Source organism: Dasypus novemcinctus, chromosome 6 (assembly GCF_030445035.2).
Source record: "Dasypus novemcinctus isolate mDasNov1 chromosome 6, mDasNov1.1.hap2, whole genome shotgun sequence".
Taxonomy (NCBI): Eukaryota; Metazoa; Chordata; class Mammalia; order Cingulata; family Dasypodidae; genus Dasypus; species Dasypus novemcinctus.
Genome location: NC_080678.1, coordinates 134208823 through 134231449, shown reverse-complemented (window position 1 = coordinate 134231449; position 22627 = coordinate 134208823). Strand labels below are relative to the sequence as shown.

The following is a 22627-nucleotide window of genomic DNA, read 5'->3' as shown; positions in this document are numbered from 1 at the left end:
TTGAGCAAGATGTTAGATGTGAGTTTTTCTTTTTTCTTTTTTGTCTTTATTTTTTTTTAATGTTACATTAAAAAAATATGAGGCCCCATATAACCCCCACCCCCTCACCCCACTCCTCCCCCCATAACAACAACCTCCTCCATCATCATGAGACATTCATTGCATTTGTTGAATACATCTCTGAGCACCACTGCACCTCATGGTCAATGATCCACACCATAGCCCACACTCTCCCACAGTCCACCCAGTGGGCCATGGGAGGACAAACAATGTCCGGTAACTGTCCTTGCAGCACCACCCAGGACAACTCCAAGTACGGAAAACACCCCCACATCACATCTCTTCCTCCCATTCCCTACCCCCAGCAGCCACCATGGCCACTTTCTGCACACCAATGCCACATTTTCTTCGATTACTAATCACAATAGTTCATGAATAGAATATCAGTAATTCCACTCTAATCGATACACTATCCCTCCATCCTGTGGACCTTAGAATGGTTGTTTCCACTCCACATCTATATCAAGAGGGGGCTTAGATTCCACAGGCATGCTGGATGCAATTCTCCTGCTTTCAGTTGTAGACACTCTTGTCTCCCTGTTGTGGTGGTTGACCTTCTCACCTCCTTGTTGGCTGAGTGGGGTAAGTCCAATAAACCAGAGTGTAGGAGTTGCAAGTCTGTTGAGGCTCACGGCCTGGCTATCACATGGTCAGTCCAGAGATTCAGGTCCCCTGGGTATACATTAAACCCCAGCACCAACTACAGTTCCAGTAAAAGTAACAGGAGACACTTGTGGACAAAGATCACATCTGAGTCCAGCTCCATCACACGGAAACACAAACTCCAAAGTAGGGCCAACTAACATGGCACTGAACTCCATCTGCCATGACCATAGAACCTGTGGGTGTCTGTAGCCCTCAGAAGAACCAGTACCTGGGATTGTATCTACTTTATCTGTCTCTGGGACTCTGCTGAGGTGTGCGTAAGGGCAACCCCTCTGATAACCTCCTGGCTCTTTTTGGAGACTCATAGCCATATAAACTCATTTGTCCTTTCCATTTCTCCCTTTTATTCAGGTCAAAAAGCATTTTTAACTCCTGGTATTATAGGTAGACTGAGATATTCTGCTGGTCCGAGTTGACCCTTTTATTTAAGGTCATTTTCTAGTAATTGACCTTTATCATAAAGAAAAAGTTCCCTTCTAATCCTAGAATTCTAAGTGTTTTTATCAAGAAAGGATGCTGGTTTTTTTTCCAAGTGTGTTTTCTGCATCCACTTAGATGATCATGTGTTTTTGTTTCCTTCATTCTATTCGTGGATTGATTTTCATATATTGAGCAGTCTTGAATTTTGGGATATATACCACTTGGTCATGGGTACAATCTTTTGTCACATGCTTTTGGATTCAGTTTGCTAGCATTTTGTTAAGGTTTTTGGCATCAGTATTCACAAGGGAACTTGCTCTGTAATTTTCTTTCCTTATCAGCCTTTGGTATCCAGGTAATGCTGGCCTTATAGAACGAATTATAAAGTGTTCCTTCTTTTTGAATGCTTTGGAAGGATCAGAGAAGGATTGGTGTTATTTTGTACTTGAAGTATTGGTAGAATTAACTATTGAAACCATCTATTCCTGGACTTTTGGTGGATGGTTCTGTTTATTCAGTGTCTTTATTTGTTATAGATTTGTAGAGATTTTCTCTTTCTTCTTGAGTCAGTTTAGGTAGTTGATGTATTTTTAAGACTTTTTCTAATTGACCTTGGCCCTCTGATTTGTTGGTATAAAATTGTTTAGAGTACTCTTTTATAACTCTTTTTATTTCTATAAAGTCAGTAACGACATCATTATTTTATTTTGATTTTAGTTATTTGTATATTTTTTCTTTGACACTGTAGGTAAAATACAGTCCTTTTTGTCCAATTATCATAAACCCAAGTTTATTTCCATTGACTGTCTCAAATGGTTTTCCATTCTCCATTTCATTAATCTGTGGTCTAATATAGAAATTATTTCCTTCCTTCTGGTAACACTGAATTTATTTTGCTCTCACTGGTTCATCAGGATGTGAAGTTAAGTTATTGATTTGAGATTTTTCTCTTCTTTTTCATATAGGAATTCATTGCTATAAATTTCCTTTTCAGCACTGCATTCATTCTATCCCATGAATTTTGGTATGTTGGCTTTAAAAAATTTTCTAAGTATTTTATCTTTTTTTTCTTCCTTTTTAATTAAAAAAAAAAAGTTACATTAAAGAAATATGAGGTCTCCATATATCCCCTACCCCCCTCACCCTACTCCTCCCACATCAACAACTTCTTTCATCATCGTGGCACATTCATTGCATTTGGTGAATACATTTTGCAGCACTGCTGCACCACATGGATAATGGTTTACACTCTAGTTTACACTCTCCCCCACTCCACCCCGTGGGCCATGGCAGGACATGCAATGTCCAGCATCTGTCCCTGCAGTTCCACCCAGGACAACTCCAAGTCCTGAAAATGTCCCCGCATCAGATCTCTTCTTAATTTCCTCTGTGATTTCTTCTTCAACCCACTGGTTTTGAAGAGTTTGTAGTTTAATTTCCACATATTTATAATTTTTCCAGTGATCCTTCTGTTATTGATTTCTAGCTTCATTCCATTGTGCTCCAAGAAGTTACTTTGTATGATTTTCATTTTTTAAAATTTACAAGTTTTATGCCCTAACATATGGTCTTCCTATGGAATGATCCATGTGCACTTGAAGGATGTATGTGTTCTGTGTAGTTGGGTAAATTTCCCTATAGATGTCTCTTAGTTATAGGTGGTTTATGGTGCTATTTCAATTTTCTATTTCTATGCTGATTTTCTGTCTCAATGTTTTATCTACTATGGAAAATGGTGTGTTGAAACTATTATTATAGAACTATTTCTCCTTTCAGCTCTTTCTACTTTTTCTTCATGTATTTGGGGCCCTGTTGTTACATGCATATATGTTTTATAATTGTTATATCTTCTTTTTTAGTTGACACTTTTATCAATATATAATAACCATCTTTGTTTCTTGTAAGAGTGTTTGCTTACCATATATTTTTTCTGATATGAAAGATATCAGATATCCATCTTAGCTCTCTTTGGGTTATAATTTGCTTGGGGCATTCTTTTTCATTTTTTCACTTTCAACCTATTTGTGTCTTTGGAATAAAAATGAGTCTCTTGTAAGTGCATATAGTTGGATCATGCTTCTTTATTCTTTTGGCCAATCTCTACCTTTATATTTGAGTGTTTAATTCATTTACACTAAGGTATTTATTTAAAAGGCAAGACTTCTGGCATTTTGCTACTTGCTTTTTGTATGTCTCATACATTTTTTATCCATCCTTTGCTCCATTATTATCTACCTTTTCTGCTAAGGTGATCCTTTATCATGACCCATTTTGAATCACTTCTCATTTCCATTTGTGTAGATAATTTGGACATTTTTGTGATTAACATATTTGACATAATAGATCTATTATAGTTTATTTTCAATAGTTTACACATAATCTTTTCCTATTTCTCTCCTTCCCTATGTTACATTTATTGAAAGGTACTTCTTACATGTGTGCTCTATAATGTATCATTATGGTTGCCTTTATGCATTTGAACTTTAAGCCATATAAAAAATAAAAGATGGTTTTACAAATGACACATGCAGTAATATTGACATTTACATTTAGCCATATATGTACCTAAACCACAGGTCTTTATTTTTCAGACAGCTTGGAGTTGATGTCTAGTGTTCTTTCCTTTCAATGTGAAGGAGTTCCTTTAACATTTTTATAAGGCATGTCTTTTGTAATGAACTTCCTCAGTTTGTGTTTATTTGGAAATATCACAGTTTCTCCCTCATATTTGAGGAGAACTTTTATAGATATATTATTTTCCTTTGACAGTCATTTTTTTCTTTCAACTCTTCAAATCTTTCATGCCATTGCCTTCTGTCTTCCATATATTTGAATTAACAACCAAATGTTAATCTTACTAAGCATCCTTTTACAAGATGTATCACTTTGTTCCTGCTGTTTTCAAGATTCTCTTTTTATCTCTGGGCTTTGCCATTTCCACTAAAATGTGTCTTAATGTAGATCTCTTTGAATTTATCTATCATGAAGTTGATTGAGCTTTTTGGATTAGTTTATTTCTATCTTTCATCATATTTGTGACATTTTTGGCAATTATCTCTTTTAGAATTCTTTCTTCCCCTTTTTCTCTTCTACCTCTGGAATTCCTATGACATATGAATTGGTACACTTGATATTGTCCTACCATTTCCTTATACTCTCTTCACTTTTTCATTCTTTTTTCTTTCTGCTTCTCAACTTGCATAATTTCAATGGTCTTATCTTCTGGTTTGCTGATCCTTTCTTCTTGTTTCATTCTGTTCATGCTATTGAATTTTCCTCATGTTAGAATAATTTTAGTTCAAGAATTTCTATTTGATTCCTTTTTATAATTTCTGTCTCATGATTTAAATAATAATTTTGTTAATATATTGTTTTCCTGGTTTCCTTTAGTTCATTTGTCCTGTTAAGAGAATTGATCTATGATCTTTGATTAGTAATCCAAGTGACTGGGATTCCTCTGTTAAAAGATTCTTTTGAAGTCATTTTTCCTGCAAATGAGTCATACTTTCCTCTCTCCTTGCATTTTTGTAATTTTTGGTTGAGAATTAGACATTTTGAGTTTCGAGTATTCTGGTCACTCTGCAGGCTAGCTATTGCCTTCCTCAGTCTGCCAGATCAAATAAAAGAAAAAAAAGTGAGGGGGTATAATAATAAGGAAAGAAAACATACCCTCACCCCTTCCAAAAATGTCTGCCACTCCTTAATTCTCTAAGTAGATGCCAGTGGAAACCTGGAAGCTATTGTTGCCAGGAAAGCAAAAATCAAGGCTTGTGTCTCTGCAGGTCCTTCATGACCCATCCACCAGGAAATACACACAAAAAGAGAAATGAAACTGTGTTAGTCAGGGTTCTCTAGAGAAACAAAATCAATAGTAGATATCTGTCAATAGTATGCGATTTTATGAGTCTCTTACATAACGATGGGGTTGCACACGTCCAGGTTCCACAGGCAGGCTGCAAAGCATGGCTCTGATGAACGTCCAATGAAGGTCCTTGATGAGTTTCTGGGAGATGTTGGCTGTCCAAAGATGAGATGGGAAATTCTCTCTGAGTGCTGAATCACTTCCCCTTTTAAGGCATTCAACTGATTGGATAAAGTGTCACTCATTGCTGACAGAAATCTCCCTGACTGATGTAGATGTAATCAGCTATCTATGCAGTAAAGTCAGTGGTGACTAAAGTCCATAAATGCCCTTTTACTACAGTTAGCCCAGTGCTTGCTTGACCAAACAACTGGGTACGATTACCTGGCTGAGTTGACACATTAGTCTAACCATCACAGATACCGACCAAATATAAAGATGCTTTGATCTTTACCAGAACCCCCTTCTGCTGAGTGGGCCCAGACTGAACTTAGCATGTGTGCTGGTGTCTCAGGATTTCCCAAACTGACCTTGACCTCCAGCCAGACTTTTGGAAACTGATGTTTCCTCTGCCCACCGTAACTACAGCCAACTACTCCTAGAATCTATGACATGTTTCCATAGCTGTGCCACCTCCACTGCCAGCACTGCAGGTCTCATGGTTTCTAGTCTTCATTACAAAAACTGAATTCTTGGCAGTCTTTCCTTACATCCTGAACTCCCATCGTTGTTCTGAATGTCTGATCTGGTTTTGGGGTTACCCCCTAGTTAATTACACTCTCTTTTTCTAGCTCATTTTTTTTGAGTTGGAGGGAAGATTCTTTAATACTTCCTATTTTACCATTTTGCTCCTAATAGCTCTCATTTGGCTTCTTAAAAGAGGGGAGGAAGCACAGGTACCTCTAGGTATCCTTGGAGGGCAGGGGACAGGGTGAGGAACTCAAGTTGCCTATGGTCCAGATCAGACCCTAGGATTGATGATGCTCTACACGGTCCCTTCCTCAAACTTAGTCTATACATTTGCCAGTCCACGATGCTACTGGATTATGAAAATGGAGTGTATGCTGAGCTTGCCAAAGAAATCACTCTTGTATACACATTGCATATCCTCAAGCTGGCATGTGGCCAGAGGTGGGTGCAGAAGTCTTATGAGGACCACAGTGGACTTCTTAACCCCAGGGAACTAATGTGCCCTATTTCCTGAGCCCGGCATGCATTCACATGGGGGTTGGAGAAGATGATGGGGAGGATATAGGTTGGTGGAGAATATGGTAATTGGCCATATTCCAAACCCATATTGAAAGCAGAGGCCATGAAATTTTTGACAGTTTGAGTGGGAAGGTGAGTTGTGGCCTGGACTGGGGTAAGTGTAAGGAGGAAGTTAATGCCCCTGACTGAATGTCTCACAACACTGTGGGTAAATGGCATTACCCTTACTTTGTAGAGAATGAGAGGAGGAGGCTCACAGACTGAAAGTGATCTGTTGACACTTCTAGAAGGAAGACATGGAGACAGAATAGAAACTCTGGAGTATGCAACTCCAGGACCCAGTCCTAAACCAATGGCTGGGGTCCCTGGGAGCTGCTGATGTGGTCTTGGAGGCAAAAATAATCTGTTAGGGAAGTAGCTGTGGCTCAAACAGTTGGGCTCCCGTCTACCATATGGTGGTAGGCTTGTGAAGGCAGGCTCGCCTGCACACCGTGGAGAGCCAACCCAGCAAGGTGATGCAAGTAAAAGGGAGACAAGTAAAATCATAGAGGAGTGTGCAGCAAATGGACACAGAGAGCAGACAAAAAGCAAGCCACAAAGGGGGGGGGGGCAATAAATAAAAATAAATATACAGACATACAGAAGAAAGCACAGTGTATGGACACAGAAAGCAGACAACAAACAAGCTGCAAGGGGTGGGGGGAATTAAAAAAAATCTGTTAGCTGTGTGGAGGGTCTCTGGTTATCACTCCCGTTCAGGGACACCCAGGATTTGGGGACCAGGTGTTTACACTGGATGGACTCGGAAAATGTGGGTGAGCCCCTACTGTGTGCGCACTTCCTTGACCGGGGCACCTCTGAGTTCTAGGGAAGGGACTCCATGCTGAGGGCAAAGCCTGTGCAGAGATCCAGAGAAAGCAGATGTCAGGTGGTCTAGGAGCTTAAGGAAGGAAGGGGAGAAAGGAAGAGGAAGAGGAGAGGACAGGCCAGATGGCAGCGACCTGGGGCCATGAATAAGGTTTGCTCTTCATCTCAAGGGCATTTGGGGGTCATTGAAAGGAGGCCTTCATCAGAGGTGTGATGGGTCAGACTTGTGTTTTCAAAAGAGCCTTTGGCATCCGTGGAGAGAATGGATATGAAGGAGGAAGGATGGAAGCAAGGACTGAAGTGCAAAGGAGAAGTTAGCCCAGATTTCTGCTCCCATGGCTCTGCCCCTGCAGTCATTTTTTTCTTGATTTTGCCCCATCTCTGACCCTTTGTGCCAAGGCTGGCAGTGCCTGTACTCAAAAAATTCTCAAAATTCTTGTCAGTTTTGCATGCAGTTCAAGAGTGCCCATGCTACCAGACAAAAGGATTTCCCACAGATCCTTCCTGGATAAACGCATTTCCAAGCCTGACTTCCTCTGAAGTGGCTGGTTGGATCCATGAGTCATACACCTCATCTTTGCAAATTTCAGTTCAACCAAAGCCTCCTGTGGGACCGTGTTCTTGGGAGCTGCCTTCCTCCAATCTTGGGGAGGTTCCTAATAGAGCTGTTTCCGTGCCTAATCAGAATATGTTGTCTTGATTGGCTTAGAACTTTCCAAAGCATCAATAGCTGGTTCCATTTAGACTTGTTTTCCCTCCCTCAATTTGCTAAAAATAGCAAGGAGATACCAGGCAGCATTTTCCACACTTACCTTGGAAATTTCCGAGCTAAACATCCAAGAGCTCACTTACAAGATTTGTCTTCCATCCAGCTTAGCTACACAATTTCACCAAGTTCATTGCTACCTAATAAGGATTTGCCTTTCTTCCAGTTTCCAAGAACACATTCATCATTTCCTCCTTAGGCCTCACCAGAGGCACTTTTGATGTCCCTATTTCTACAAACATTATGTTCATTGCAATACAAGTATTCTCTAAGTTGATAAGAAGCTTTCTCTACACCTTTCTGTTATTTCTGAACCCTCACCAGAAACATTCGTTTACCAATTTCTCTTTTTTTTATTAGAACAGTTGTAGGCTTACAGAAAATTCATGCAAGAAAAAGAATTCAAATATACCACCCTATTATTAATACCTTACATTAGTGTTTTATATTGGTTACAATTCATGAAAGGACATTTTATAATTGTATTATTAAATGTAGTCCATAGTTTACAATTTGGTTCTCTGCCTGAGTTGTACAGTCCTAAGTTTTCTTTAAAAAATTTAATCTAGTAACATATTTACAACCTGACATTTCCCCTTTAACCACATTCATAATGTAATTCAGGGCTATGAATCAGTGTTGCTAATTACATTCACAATGCAGTGCAACCATCGCCACCATTCCTTACCAAAACTTTAGGATCAAACCAAATAGAAATCGTTTACAATTTACTTTTAATATACACATTTCTACCACTCTTCTCCTCAGAGTAATCTAGGCTTTTTTTTTTTTTTAAATCAAGTGCTTCACATTCTTCCAACCCTCACCCATTATCCAATTCTAAAGCCACTTCCATATGTTTAGATAATTTTAAAAGCAGCACCCCACTCCCAGTACCAAAATCTGTCTTGGTTTGCCAACGCTGTTGAGGCACACAATGAGTTAGCTTAGAACAGCCTTTTATTGGCTCACAGGTTTCGAAGTCCCACACTAAGGCCTGATCAAGGACATGCGCTTCCCACAGTGTCCAGTATTTGCTGATGGCGTGCTGCAGTCCCTGAGGGTCCCTGACTGACTTTCTGCTCTGGAGGCTGTGAGTCAGGGCCCCACACTGCCATTCCTCCTCAGTCTCCAGCCCCACCTCCATCATGCTGGATGGCAACACCTGGAGGAACGAGCCCGGTGCCTCGACCCTGTGAAGAAGGAAGGAATGTTCCTTCTCAGTTGCAGCTTTATCCTTCCAGGTTTTGACCAGAACGAGGCAGGCCCACTCTTGATTCTTTTCACAGAAAAGGAAAGGCTCAGGTTGAGTGAGGAAGCCCTCGCCTGTGTCTCTGCTGGGTTGGCTGTTCCTGTCCTTAGCCGTCGGCCAAGATCCCTGCTGCTGGGATAGCCTCTGCCGTTCCAGGGCCCACGCCGAAGCCCCCTGGTGGGGGGATAGCCCCACAGGCAAGGGAGGTGGGAAGAGATGTCCAGGGCTGCCCCCACCCCCCTCCACTCTCTGTAGCACCCACAGTACCCACTCACACCCTTTGTCTGCTCACGATGTGGCTCATTTCTGGCAGCACCCAGGCCTCAGAGCACATGCCAGGCGTCCTGACCTGGGTTCCAGGCCAGGCTCTGTGGGACGTGAGCCAGGCCCACCCCTCTCCATGCTTGGGGATCTCGAGGTCAGGATGTAAAATCCCTCGGTTCTTTCTTAACCAGCTCTCTGTGCAGCCTCCCCACGAGTGCTTTGGATTTGGACTGTCCTGTCGCTTCTTCATCTCTGGGGTTTGCAGCCAAATTTGGGGGGGATTTAACTGAAGGAAAGCCAAAGGATTTCAGCTGGTTAATTCTTTCTTGGACCTGGAGTAGATGGTTGAGGAGTGGCTTCTGATAGGCTGATGACAGATCTAGAACCTGTCCTAAATTCTCTTCCAAAAGGGGAGAGGTCCTGCCTGTCCTGCTCCTCTCCTGGGCATCTCCGAGTGTCCATTCATCTCCCTTTGGCCTGTGACATGCACTTGGTCCATCTTTTCTTTGAGACTTCACACAGCTTGCCTCAGGGGGCTGCAGCCTGGACCCTCCAGTTCACACCAGGCCTGAGCCACTGTCACAGCAGAGATCTAGCCAACGTCCTGAGGCAGTGAGCCTGGAGTCTTCCAACAAAATTCTTTCAACCCATGAAATAGGCTGCTGCACAGCTTCCCTACAGCCTTGGCTGTGACTTGTACCCTCTTCCTCAGCATCCTTGAGATCCTGGTGTACTGCTGGATTAAGTCAGTTTCCAGGAACTGACCTTAGGAAGGCAGCAGATGCACAAGGATGAACAGAGACAGGCAAGGCAGCAGTTAATCTGTGCTCTCCCTTTCAGAGGGCCATCCAGGTTCTCTTGTTTTCACCTTCTCAGGACCCCTCACAAGGCCACAAGGAGGCACCTGTGGCTGATGTGCAGGTGTGGAATAAAGGGCATTCCAGGGTAAAGGCTGGATGGGATGCCTGGTCCCACCTGCAGCCTCCTGTCCTTTCCTCTGGCACTCCTGCCATCCACCACTTCCTGCTGGGAGTTGTCATCTCACTGCCCAAGAAGCATCAGCCTGCTCCAGACACTCCTAGTAGCCAAATGTTGGGGCCTCTCCCCAAGATGCTTGAGACCTAGCAGCTCACTGGATGCCCTAGCAGGCCAATGGCCCCATGTGGCTTTTGTGGTCTGACCTCAGTATATTCAGGCAGTGGGAAGATCAGGAGGAAGGTACAAGCTTGATGCTGAAACATATTTTTTCCACCCTGTCTTGTTTGCTGCTTGGTTTCAGGATTCACAGCTCACAGAGTGGTTAGTGACCTCACAGGTCATCAGGCTCAATCTCCACCTGGGGATAGAACTGCACTGGTAATCTACCTCCACTCACACATGCCCAGTGCCCAGGGACACATTCTTTACGGAGACACTGTGAAGATAACTCTGAATTTTAGGTCACGTTTCCTTGCATGGACCAACATTTTCATACCCTGCAGGAATGGCCCCATCGAAACTGAAAATTAACCTCCCATCTCCTGACCTCCAGTCCTACCCTCCAGAAGCAGCCACTTGCAAAACCTCTTCATTTGTGAGCATGTTGCACATTATTCTGATAACATGGTTGTACTGGCTGCAGTTTCTTATTAAATTTTACATATTATCTCTTGACCTCTTCCATTTTCCTAAAAGAGTTAAATAATTTCAGACTAAGTATTTATTGCTTACTTTGCCATTGCAATATAAATATTGTTTATAGCTGAGCTATTTATTATGGTGTTTAGTTTTTAATGATTTGTTATGTTTATTTTTTATCTTGTTACTTCAGGGATCTTTTAGTTTCCCATGCTTTCTGATTATGTAGAAGCTTCCCTCTTATATAACTAGCTTCCCAATTTTTTCATAGATATTCTCTTAATTCTCTGAGACTATGAATTGCAGAATTTTTACATTTTATCCCGCTCACTAATTCTTCTGATTTTTTCTGGTTGTTGCTGTAGGTACTGATATTTTGGTCACAAATTTTAAGAGCTGAGGTGTTCCTCGAGTGTCTGACCATCTTTGTCCATTCTCATTTAAAAGGGGAGCACAAAAACACTATTGCAGCTCATTGTGCCAGAAGCTTTTTGCTATTCCACACTGTGTCCTTCTCCAGTCTTTGGGTATCCTGTGACTCATTCTACTGGCCATAAGCCCTTGCTTTCTTTCTGTATCCTAGACCCTCCTTCAAAATCATCTCAAACTGGGAACTTTCCTAGATGGTGTGTGTGAGTTGATGACTCTTGCTTCCTAAAAATATTCTTGTAATTGTAATTCTTTGGAAGGCCCTTTTCAGTCAGGGCAAGAAGAGAAGAGTAGAGAGAAGTGTTAGCATTAGCTAGGAAAAGGAGAGGCCTTGTACTTTTTCCTGTGGGCTGCCAAGGGTAAAGTCTGTACTGTGGGTGCCTTTTCAGAAGCTAGAGCTTTGCAGTCCAGAAGTTGTCCAATGCTAGAGAAGACCCAGAGTGCCTGCACCTCCTGCAAAGGGCAGAGCAGGTGCTTTGTGATTGGAGATGGGTTCTTATCCATGCTAGCCCCAGAAAGTGTGGCCAACGACTTGACCTGCCTGACCCTCAGTTATCCCATCTGTGAAATGATAGTAACACTGGGTCATCAGGTTGTCCTGGAATTGGAAGTCATGCATAAAAAGTGCCTGGGATATAAATACCCCATAAATGATAGTCCTGATATCTTTAGAACCATCTGTCCTTAGTTTCCTCATTGTCTGCTGGCAGTTTTATTTATTTACATTTTTTTAAAAAAGATAAATAGATCACACAACTCTTACATTAAAAAATGCAAGTTCCCATATACCACACTCCCCACCCCCCACCACCGCTCCTCCCACATCAACATCCTCTTTTATCAGTAAGGCACATTCATTCCATTTGGTGAATACAACCTGGAGCACTGCCCTGCTGACCGTTTTAGACACAGCCTAGAGGAGGCAGTAAAGAAGGAGGGGAGGAGAAGGTTGCTCTTGGGTGTATAGCAATGTCTGTAAACAGGACATCGAGAATTGTTTTAGTTTCCTCATTGCTAAAGCAAATACCATAGAGTGGGTTGGATTAAACAAAAAGCCAGCTAACATGGAGGTGAAGAAGGTCAACCACCACACCAGGGAGACAAGAGTGCCTACAACTGCAAACAGGAGAACTGTATCCATCATCCAAGTGGAAGCTAAGCCCCCTCTTGATACAGAGGTGGAGTGGACATAACCATCCCAGAGTCCACAGGATGGAGGAGTGGAGTATGGATTAGAGCGGACTTGCTGATGCTCTATTCTGGAATTGTGATTAGTGATGGAAGTAAATGTGGCATTGAGGTGGAGAAAGTGGCCATGGTGGCTGCTGGGGGTGGGGAGTGGGAAGAAGAGATGTGATGTGGGGGCATTTTCAGGACTTGGAACTGTCCTGGGTGATACTGTGGGGACAGTTACTGGACATTGTATGTCCTCCCATGGCCCACTGGGTGGACTGGGGGTGCGTATGAACTTAAATGTGGACCATTGACCATGTGGTGCAGCAGTGCTCAGAGATGTGTTCACTGAGTGCAGTGAGTGTCCCATGATATTGGAGGAGGTTGTTGTTGTAGGAGGAGTGGGGTAAGGGGGTGGGGGGTATATGGGGACCTCATATTTTTTAATGTAACATTGAAAAATAAAGACAAAAATTTACTGGCTCATGGTTTTGACGCTGAGAGAGGTCCAAGCCAAGATGATGCTTTCTTCCCGAAGACTGGCCTCCCAGGGCAGGCTGTTTAGGTCTTTGGTCCTGAGCCCCTACGTCATGATGCAATGCACATGGCAGCCTCTCCTGGTCTCCACCTTCTCTTCTAGGCTCTGTTGACTTTTACCTTCTAGCTGCTCTCTTTGTGGCTTTTTCTCTGTGACCTTACCTATAAGGTCTTCAGTAACAGGATTAGGACCCATTCTGGACCACATACTATCTGAGGCAACCTCATCAAAGTCCTTATCCTCAAGGGTTCATACCCAGAGTAATGGATTTAGTTTCAGAACATGTTTTTTATGGGATACAAAGCTCCAAACTGCCCAAAGGTACATTAATTGCTGGAAGGGAAAGGAAGGGCCTCCCTGTGGGTTGGTCCCTCTGATGCATGTAATAGGGGGGATTTGAGTGGTCACAGATCCAGGGAGAGAGCCAGCAGGGAATAAGGAGGCCTGGGGTCAGGCTTGCCCCCATGACTTACCTCTGCAGGCCCTCAGACTGCAGTTCTGAAAGGAACCCAGGGACCTACCACTTCCTTCCATAACCTGAGTCATGCCCAGCTCCACAAAGCTGTACACAGCAGATCTGTGGATGTGCAAAGACCTTGAACCCAGGGGAGATACGTAGATATGAGCAGCTTCCCACCTGGCCAAAAGGGGCTCTGAGCCTGAGCCTCCTCCAAACACCTCACTTCTTCCAGGCACTGAACACAACCTGGAGAAGCTTATCCATTTACTGAGAGGGAGAAAGAGCCTGAAAGTGTGGGTGGGAGGGCCTGTGGCTTTCCCTGCTGGTCAGCACCTGATGGGCTCAGCCAGCCAATCCATCGCCCCCATTCCTGGCCCTCTCAGTCCCTCCAGGGTCCACACCTCCTTCTGCCTGGGGCTGACTTGGCTTCAGCACTGGAAGGTCCTGGTCCAGGAAGCTCCTCTGACCTGGGCAAACAGGCTGGGGGCGCCCCCCTGCCCTGCTCACCAGATGTGCTATGCGGCCTGAGGGCTGCTGCTCTCCAAGGCTGTGTCCGGGAGGGAGGCACCTGTTAGAGAGACTGCTGGAATTGGGGGACAGGTAGAAACTCTGCTTGCCCAACGGGGCACCTCGTCCCCCTGACCCATGCCCTCTTGTCCTCAGGTCGACGTTTGTGGGAAAAAGCTGGAGGAGCATTTACAATGTTGTTGCCGACATCACGACTAAATTAAAGAAGTACGGCTTCTCCGAGCTGCGGGCCCCTTGGGCTGTGGGAGCTCGGCCCCGGCCAGGCAGAGCACACATCCCTTGGAGCCTCCAGGGGCCTGCATGTCCATCGGGTGGGAGCCCCGAGCCCAGGGCTCTGAACCAGGGCAGAGGACAGATGGACAGATGCCAGTGGACGCCCCCTGTGGTGGCTGAGGGATGGTGCCAAGGGGGGGAGCTCAGTAAAGTCCATCCATGGCCAGGACAGGGAGGTGGGGACCAGCTCCCCAGAGAGGGCTAGTTGTTGGAGGAGGGGTGATGGGGGAGGGGAAATGGGGGAGGAGAAGGAGGGACAGAGCTGCAAGAATATCACAGTAGAAGGGAGATGCCTCAGAGATGCGAGTGCAGGTCTTGATGTCACTGCAGGTGTGTGTAGGTGTGTGCAGGTGTGCACATGTGTGTGCAGGTGTGTGTGTGTGTCTTCTGGGGTGTTGGGCTCTAGGGGTGGGCAGAATGCCATCCTGGCACCCGCTCTTGCATGAAGCCTCCAAGTCCTTCACCCAAGTTGTCGGCACTGCCTGGTGGGGAGTGGGCCCAGACATGAGATGTGGTGGGGAGGGGGTGGCTGGGCGGGGGCCCAGCCTGGCTGCCTGGGCATGCGGCTTCCAGCTGTGAGTGGCCTCTCACAAGTGGGTGCTTCCTCGCAGCCCGAAAATGCGGATTGCCTTCATCACGTTCGACTCTCAGGGCTACGTGTCCATGGACCTCACGTCAGACGAGTAAGACCCCCTGCTACCCTCGGCGGACCCGGTGGCCCTGCAGGCAGTGAGGAGCAAGCCCCAGCATCAGGCTGGCCCTCACCCAGGACCTGGGTTCCTTGGGGACGCCTGGCACCTGGCACTGTCTCCCCCAGTGTTCTCTCCTCACCCCTTCCCCTGTCTCCCTTCTGTCGCAAGCAGCCCCTGGCAGCATGTCCCTTCATCAGAGTCTCTGGAGAGTCTGGGGACCCAGGGGGGCTGGTGGAGACTCGTGCATGTCCTGTGCCAGCCCTGCCTATGCTGTGAGCCCAGCTCTGTGCCTGCTCGTCCCCCTCTAGATTTGGGGGGGCAGGGTCCAAACCAGGCGGGACGATGGGGCAGTCAGGGTGCTGGAGCAAAGGGTCTGGGGAAGCCAGAGTGGGTAAAAAAGAGGAGCCCAAGGGCAGGGTCCCACAGGCATGGGGCGGGCACAGCTGGGGGCATGCGGTGGCCTGAATGAGGTCACAAAGCCTGGGGATGGGGCTGGCAAAGTGCCTGGTGGCCGCAGGGTCCAGGCACTTGGGGACGCCAGTGCTGGGGCCCCATCCCGAGTGGGGAGCCCAAAGGAGCCTTGGGTACATGTCAGCCTGGGGGTGGCACCTGGGTTGGAGCAGAGCACGCTGCCCGCACCTTGGAGGGAAGCCAGGGCAGCAGGGGAAGGAGGAGGCAGCACCTGAGGGGGGGTGCCAGGGGGGCCAGTCCTCCCCATGGTGCTCTAGGAGGAGCTGCAAGGGCTGATGCTCTGGGCAGGGGTGAGAGGGTGGAGGGGGAGTGGGTGTCATGTGGGTTTGGAGGTGGGAGGAAGCAAGTCTTGGAAGGCCCCTGGGTGGGGCCGTGGTGTCCAGGGGGAGCTTGCCTGGGGCAGGAAGGCCCCCCCAGGCAGGAGGCTATGGGAGCTGTGCAGGAGGGACATGTGCAGGGAGCCCCAAGTCCTCAAGCAGCAGCCCTGGGGGCGCGTGGCCTGCAGCAGAGCTGGGGCGGCCTGGGACTGGTGCTCCCACATGTGCTCCCTGTCGGAGATGAGGAGGGGTGGGGCAGAGGGGTGGGGTAGGGCCTGAAGGGTCCCTGGACTTGGGACCAGAGGGAGCCCGACCCCCTGGGGGGTGTGGAGAGCGTGTGGCTGTGGGCGGCAGGTGCAGGGTCCTGGTGGATCTGCTGTGGGGGCAGAGGCCAGAGCACAGGGATTGGGTGGCCCCAGCTGGGCTGTCAGGAGAGTGAGACCAGGGAGGGGGGTCCTAGGGCAAGAGGCACCTGCAGGAGGAGGGGCTTGCCCAGGGAGGCGGAGCCTGCACACCAGCCTCCAGTGGTCCCACCCCACCTCCTGGGCTGGGCGGGCCTGTAAGTCTGCCCCCACTGCCCCCCTCTGCCCACAGGCCACCCTCCTTCCAGCTTTCGGCCTTTCTCCCCCAGCAGCCCAGGAACCCTCTTAGGCCTATTTGCTGCTTCCTCTAGCGCTGACACAAGCATCTAGTGGCACTGAGCTCCCCCCAAGGGGGCTGCTGAACAGGGGAGGGGGTGGGCAGTGGAGAAGCAGGATGAGCTTTCCCAAACAGCCTCCAGTGGGCTGCCTGCTGGGGGTCCCCCAGGAGTTCCACAGAAACACTGGTCCCTCGTGAGTGCTGCCTCGCAGCTGCACATGCAGGGATGCCCCCACTGTGGAGTGGACGGTCAGAGGCAGGGTCCCTGGGGCTGGGGGCTGGGTGCTGTGGGTCAGGGATGCACCCAGCAAGCCAGGCCGAGCCCATGGGGACAGCGGAGTCCTGTCTGCATGTGAGATGCACCCGCGTCCTTGCATGTCCATGCAGAGCCACTGTGGGAGGGCCACGCCCACCTCACTGCCTTCTCCATGTTGCGTTTCAGAGAATATCTTCAACAAGGTCTTCGGAGACTCATGCGTGAGCGTAATCTGGTGTCATCTTCCTACGTGAATGAAGGACTAGAGAAGGTACAGCTGCTGGAGCCTGGGGAGTTCATCCCTCTGTATCACGTTCTTGGAGGGCTCCTTGTTCATCTAACCCCCTTGTCCAACATTTCCTTCTTTTGTTGCAGGCAAATATGATGATGAGAAAATCCAGCTCTCAAGGTAAGCCCCCTCCTGCCCTCCATGTTCTCAGGGGTCAAGGGCAAAGCCGGGCTTGGGCATCAGCGCGTTCAGGTTCCCATCCCTCCCCCATGTTCTAGCTCTGAGCTGGAGGAAGTTCCTTACGGTCTCCCAGTTACAGATTCCTCCTCTGTACAAGGAGGCTAAGATAATACCCACCTTGCCTTTATGAGAACTAAGGTATCTGCCTGCACCTTTGGTTTTGAGAGTCTGCAGGTGCGTCCGGGTAAGGTCATTTCCCTCTCTGACATGCAGTTGTGAAAAGAAAAGGAAGCAGACGAGGGCCCCACGCAGACATAGGGTTTGATTTACGGAACGTCTTCTCGATTGCTGCCCTTTGTTGCCTGCTGCGCCCTCTGAGCTGCACTGTGGCTTTCGGCTCTTCTTCCTTCCACCCTGTGTCTCCCTCCCAGATGGTGTTCGGTGCTGTCCTCAGACCAGGACTGACGTCCTTCCAGGCTTCTCAGGGGGCTGCACTGGGGTTTGCAGAGCCCTTGGCTGGGTGCATGGTCCCCCATCCAGGGCCTTGGCCAGGGTCCCTGGGGACCAGGACACTGGCAGGAACCCCCAGGCCAGCCCAGCTCAGGGATCCCTTACCCTGAACCTGCAGCCCACCCATTACGGCAGGTCAGCCTGTGGTCTCCCTGCTATTCTGGAGTCTTGCACCTGTCAGGTGCACGAGCTGGGTTTCCCTTCCTGGCACAGGTGGTACCATCTGGTGGGGGAGGGTGGGGCAGCCAGGCAGGAGGGGCCCTGAGGTGGGCTCGGTCTCCTGTCTGCCAGGTGGGTCCTGGGCTCAGGCCCTTCTCTGCTGAAAGCCTGCAGAGTAGGGTGGCCGGCACATGCGTCCCGGTGAGATGCCACGCCTTGCCTGCGAGGACTTGGTGTGGGGCACTGGGCCATGTCCCAGCATGGGCAGCCCTGAAGTTCTGCTGCCGTGGCTCCCTGGTGCACCCCAGGTGCCGTTCCCACCTGGCCCCTCTTTGCTTGTCCTCCAGGTAGGAAGGTCACCAGAGTGGTCTATGCTCTGACAGCTGCAAAAATACCTGAAGGGGCAGACTGGCTGGCTGCGGAGGAAGTGAGTCCAATCCATCATTACAGACATTATGCTGTGCTGATTCTGGGGAATTCTACTCAGCGCCTTCTTTCTCTTAGGCTCGAAAGGCTCGGAAGATGGGAGCGATCGTTTTCGCCATTGGTGCAAACGAGTTTGAGCAAAAACAGGTAAGTGAGAACAGGTAATGTGGGGGCCGCCCTTGAGCCTTTTTGGGGGGCAGGAGTCAGAGGTAGCCCCGGGTAGCCAAGGGATGCCATCCTAACCCCCCGCAATTACTTGGGTCTACCCCGTCCACTTTAAAGGATGGAGTTGGCGGGCTCGGTTGCACCCCAGCTGAGGGTGGAGGCTGTCCCCCATGAGTTCTGCTGCAGATGAAGGATCTAGTTCCAGGGAAACACTGCCCAGACCCTGATGTGTTGGCCAGGCACTGTCCCATTTGTGGAACCAGCTGCCCCTTCCATGCCCTGGCTGTGCATCCCAACTACCTCCTCTCCCTTGTAGCTGGAAGGAATTGCACATTCCAAGGACCATGTATTTGGGGTCCCTGATCTGAACTCCCTGTCAAGCATCATTTCCCAGGTGAGTGGGAACTGGACGTGAGAAGCCTGATGGGCGTGAGAAGCTGAAATTGAGGAGGGGCTTGTTGAGAATCTCCCCACCGCTCATGCCCTGCCCTTCTGCCCACTGTGGATTCTAGGTAATTGAGAAGAGCTGTATCGAAATTAAATATCTGGAGCCTACCAGTGTCTGCATGGGAGGTAAGGGCTGAGGTGTTCCTGGTGTAGACAGAGGTATGTGTGTGCATGTGTATGTGGATATGCATGTGTGTATGTGTGTGAATATATATGGGTGTGAATGTGTGTATGTGTGTTCCTTTCATGAGTGTATATATGTGCATGTGGGTGTTGGCATGTGTTTGTGTGTGTGTGTATGTACATGTGTTGTTGTGGTGGTTGAGGCTGTATAGACCCCAGAAAAGCATGTTCTTAAAGCTATTCCATTCTTGTGGGTGTGAACCTAATGTACGTAGGGTCTTTCCCTTTTGATAAGGTTACTTCATTTAAGGCATAGCCCAGGGTTGTTCTCTGTCCTATTACTGGAGTTGTTTAAAGTGAATGAAATTCAGAAGAAGAGAGAGACAGCAACAGAAGCAAGATGCTGGAAATAAGGACACCCAGAAGAGAAGAGAGAAATCAGCAGATGCACCATGTACCATGCAACATACATTGGAGTCCAGGATCATCAGCAGGTGGTCTTCAGGAAGAAGACCTCAGAACTGTAATCTGAAAGCAAATAAATCCCCACTCTAAAAGCCAACCCATTTCTGGTATGTTGCTTTTGGCAGCCTAGCAAACTGGAACAGATTTTTGGTAATAAGAAAGTGGGTAGCTGCTATTGCAAATACCAAAAATGTTTAAAATCTGTTAGATGGGACAACCAGCAAAATGGCAACAGAATAAGGAGCTCCTGGAGACAGTTTGTGCTACAGGGCAGTTAGTAATCCCCCAGAGCTGTCTAAAACACCTGTTTGGGGCTTCCAGGAGACCAGACAAATATCCTGCAACATCAGGACCTATTCTGTGTCTATAAATGGAAGTTCCACTTCCAAAAACCAGGAAGAGATGTTTGGGCACCAAATTCAACTACTAATTAGAAAATTCAGCAGGTTCAAATATAATCCTAAGAACTGCTAAAGTTTGAGCCAGTCCAAGTTTGAAAGAGGCCAGTAGCCACCATTTTGACTCCATCCCCCTGGATGAGGGTAAGGCAGGTTGACTGAAAATTACAGTGAAGGTAGGGACCAGCTTCTTTCACCAAGATCATCCTGTAGTCCTAGCCTATGCTTCAGCCCCACCTCTAGCAGAGAGGAAGCTGGCAGGCCCTGCACCAGCCTCTCCAGGTAACTGTGGGTTCATTTGTTTGGCACGGACCAAATAGTCAGAAGTCTACCAGGTCATCTGTCATCATTTTGGGCCTGCATGGCATAGATTGCTGCCCACACCTGCAGCTTCATCTCCTCCCCAGGCAGGGAAAAAAGGGGTGTGGAGCTTCATTAGTCTCTCTGGGCAACTGGAGTCTAGGCCTGTATGACTTGGATTATTATACAAGGCCGTGGCTCTGTCCCTACCCCTGGCAAAGGAGAAAACTGGGAGAAGCATCATCAGTCCCTGGGGCAATGAGGGTAACTTGAACCTCCACAGCTTACAGCACCAATGACATCCTTGGCTCGTACTAAATAACGAGCAAGGGAGAAAAGGCAAGAGCCCTAAAGAGAGAAACTGCACCCAGAATAAATACATTTAGTAGCCACATGCCAAGCAGCAACAAAAAATTACAATCCACACCAAGAAACAGGAAGATATGGCCCCGTTAAAGGAACAAGACAAGCCTCCACATTACATAAAGGAGTTAAAACATCTAATCATAGATGTTCAAACAAACCTCAATAAATTCAATGAGATGGCTAAGGGGATTAAGGATATTAAAAAAAACATTGGATGAGCACAAAGAAGAATTTGAAAGCATACATAGAACAATAGCAGATCTTATGGGAATGAAAGGTGCAATAAATGAAATTAAAAATACACTGGAATTTTATAATAGCAGATTTGAAGATGCAGAAGAAAGGATTGGTGAGCTTGAAGAAATGAACTCTGAAAGCAAATACACAAAAGAACAGATGAAGAAAAGAATGGAAAAAATTGAACATGGTCTTGGGGAACTAAATAACAGCTAGAGAAGTGCAAACATTCATGTCATGGGTGTCCCAGAAGGAGAAGAGAAGGAAAGGGGGCATAAGGAATATTTGAAGAAATACTGGTAGGAAATTTCCCAACCCTATTGAAGAATATAGATATCCATGTCCAAGGAGCACAATGTACTCCCAACTGAATAAATCCAAATAGACCAACTGTGAGGCACATAGTAATCAGAATGTCAAATGCCAAAGTCGAAGGGAGAATTCTGAGAATAGCAAGAGAAAAACAATGCATAACATGTAAAGGACACCCAATAAGACTAAGTGCCAATTTCATATTAGAAACCACAGAGGCTGGAAGACAGTGGTATGATATATTTAAGATACTGCAAGAGGAAAAGTTTCCAGCCAAGAATCTTATATCCAGCAAAATTGTCTTTCAGAAATGAGGGAAAGTTTAGAACATTCACAGATAAACAGAGACTGAGAGAGTTTGTAACCAAGAGATCAGCTTTGCAGGAAATACTAAAGGGAGTGCAGGAGCCTGAAAAGACAGGAGAGAGAGGCTTAAGAGAGATTCTACAAATGAAGAACATATCAGTAAAAGTAAGTAAAAGTGTAAAAAGAATAGTGAAACCAAAATACAAAAGATAAAACCCAAATATTTAGAAATAAACTAAACCAACAATGTAAAGCATTTTTATTCAGAAACCTGCAACTCATTGTTAAAAGAAAAAAAAAAAGACCTAAATAATGGGAAGAACATTCCATGCTCACAGATTGGAAAACTAAATATCATTAAAGATATCAATTCTACTCAAACTGATAAACAGATTCAATGTAAACCTGATAAAAATTCTACCAGCATTTAAAAAATAAATGGAAAACACACTTATCCAATTTATTTGGAAGGGTAAGGGGTCTTTACTAACCAGAAACATCTTAAAAGGAAAAGTGAAGTTGGTGGACTCTCACTTCCACTCTTTGATTCATATTATCTAGCTACAGTGGTAAAATAGCATGGTCCTGGCATAAAGACAGAAACATAGACCGATGGATCCAGACTGATGGTTCAAAAATAAGACCCTCACATCTATGGTTTAGTGATTTTTGACAAGCCTGTCAAACACCTCCAACTCGAGCAGAACAGTCCATTCAACAAATGGTGCTGAGAGAACTAGATATTCATAGTCAAAAGAAGGAAAGAGGACCCCCCTATATCTCACACTTTCTACAAAAATTAACTCAAAATGGATCAAAAATCTAAATATAAAAGCAGGAGCCATAAAGTTTCTAGAAGAAAATGTAGGAAAATATTTTTAAGACCTGGTGGTAGGTGGTGGAGTCTTAAAGGAGATAAGAGGAGGACTGAGGTATACCTCTGATGTTTAATGTATGTAAAAGTTTTAATTAACCTTACTGTAAAAGTGTGGAACTGTATAGAATTGAAGGTACCACATTATAGTGAGTAACAGCTGGTTTATAAATGGGAATGTGGCTGAAAAGGGTAGTCTAGGAATGTAAATGCCAATTGACAGAAAGCTAGAGAATTACTTAGGGACTAAATCACACAGTAAAACCAGAGGTCGGTGGGAATTGTGGTTGATGGTACAGATGCAAGAGTTCTTTGTGAGCTAGAGCAGAAGTACATCACTATTGCAGGTTGGTGGGAATGTAATGAAGCAT

The 22627-nt window shown here is 46.4% G+C and overlaps 1 protein-coding gene across 1 annotated transcript in view; it reads left to right on the top strand.

The window, feature by feature from the left end:
• The window catches only part of LOC131278959 (anthrax toxin receptor 2-like), a 63108-nt gene that overhangs the window by 3716 nt on the left and 36765 nt on the right, over window positions 1-22627 (top strand). The window contains exons 2-9 of the mRNA XM_058299590.1: window positions 14247-14318; window positions 14996-15067; window positions 16946-17030; window positions 17135-17168; window positions 18185-18264; window positions 18342-18410; window positions 18745-18822; window positions 18941-19001. Of these exons, the coding sequence (XP_058155573.1) occupies window positions 14247-14318; window positions 14996-15067; window positions 16946-17030; window positions 17135-17168; window positions 18185-18264; window positions 18342-18410; window positions 18745-18822; window positions 18941-19001 (551 nt within the window). The remainder of the gene's footprint in view (window positions 1-14246; window positions 14319-14995; window positions 15068-16945; window positions 17031-17134; window positions 17169-18184; window positions 18265-18341; window positions 18411-18744; window positions 18823-18940; window positions 19002-22627) is intronic.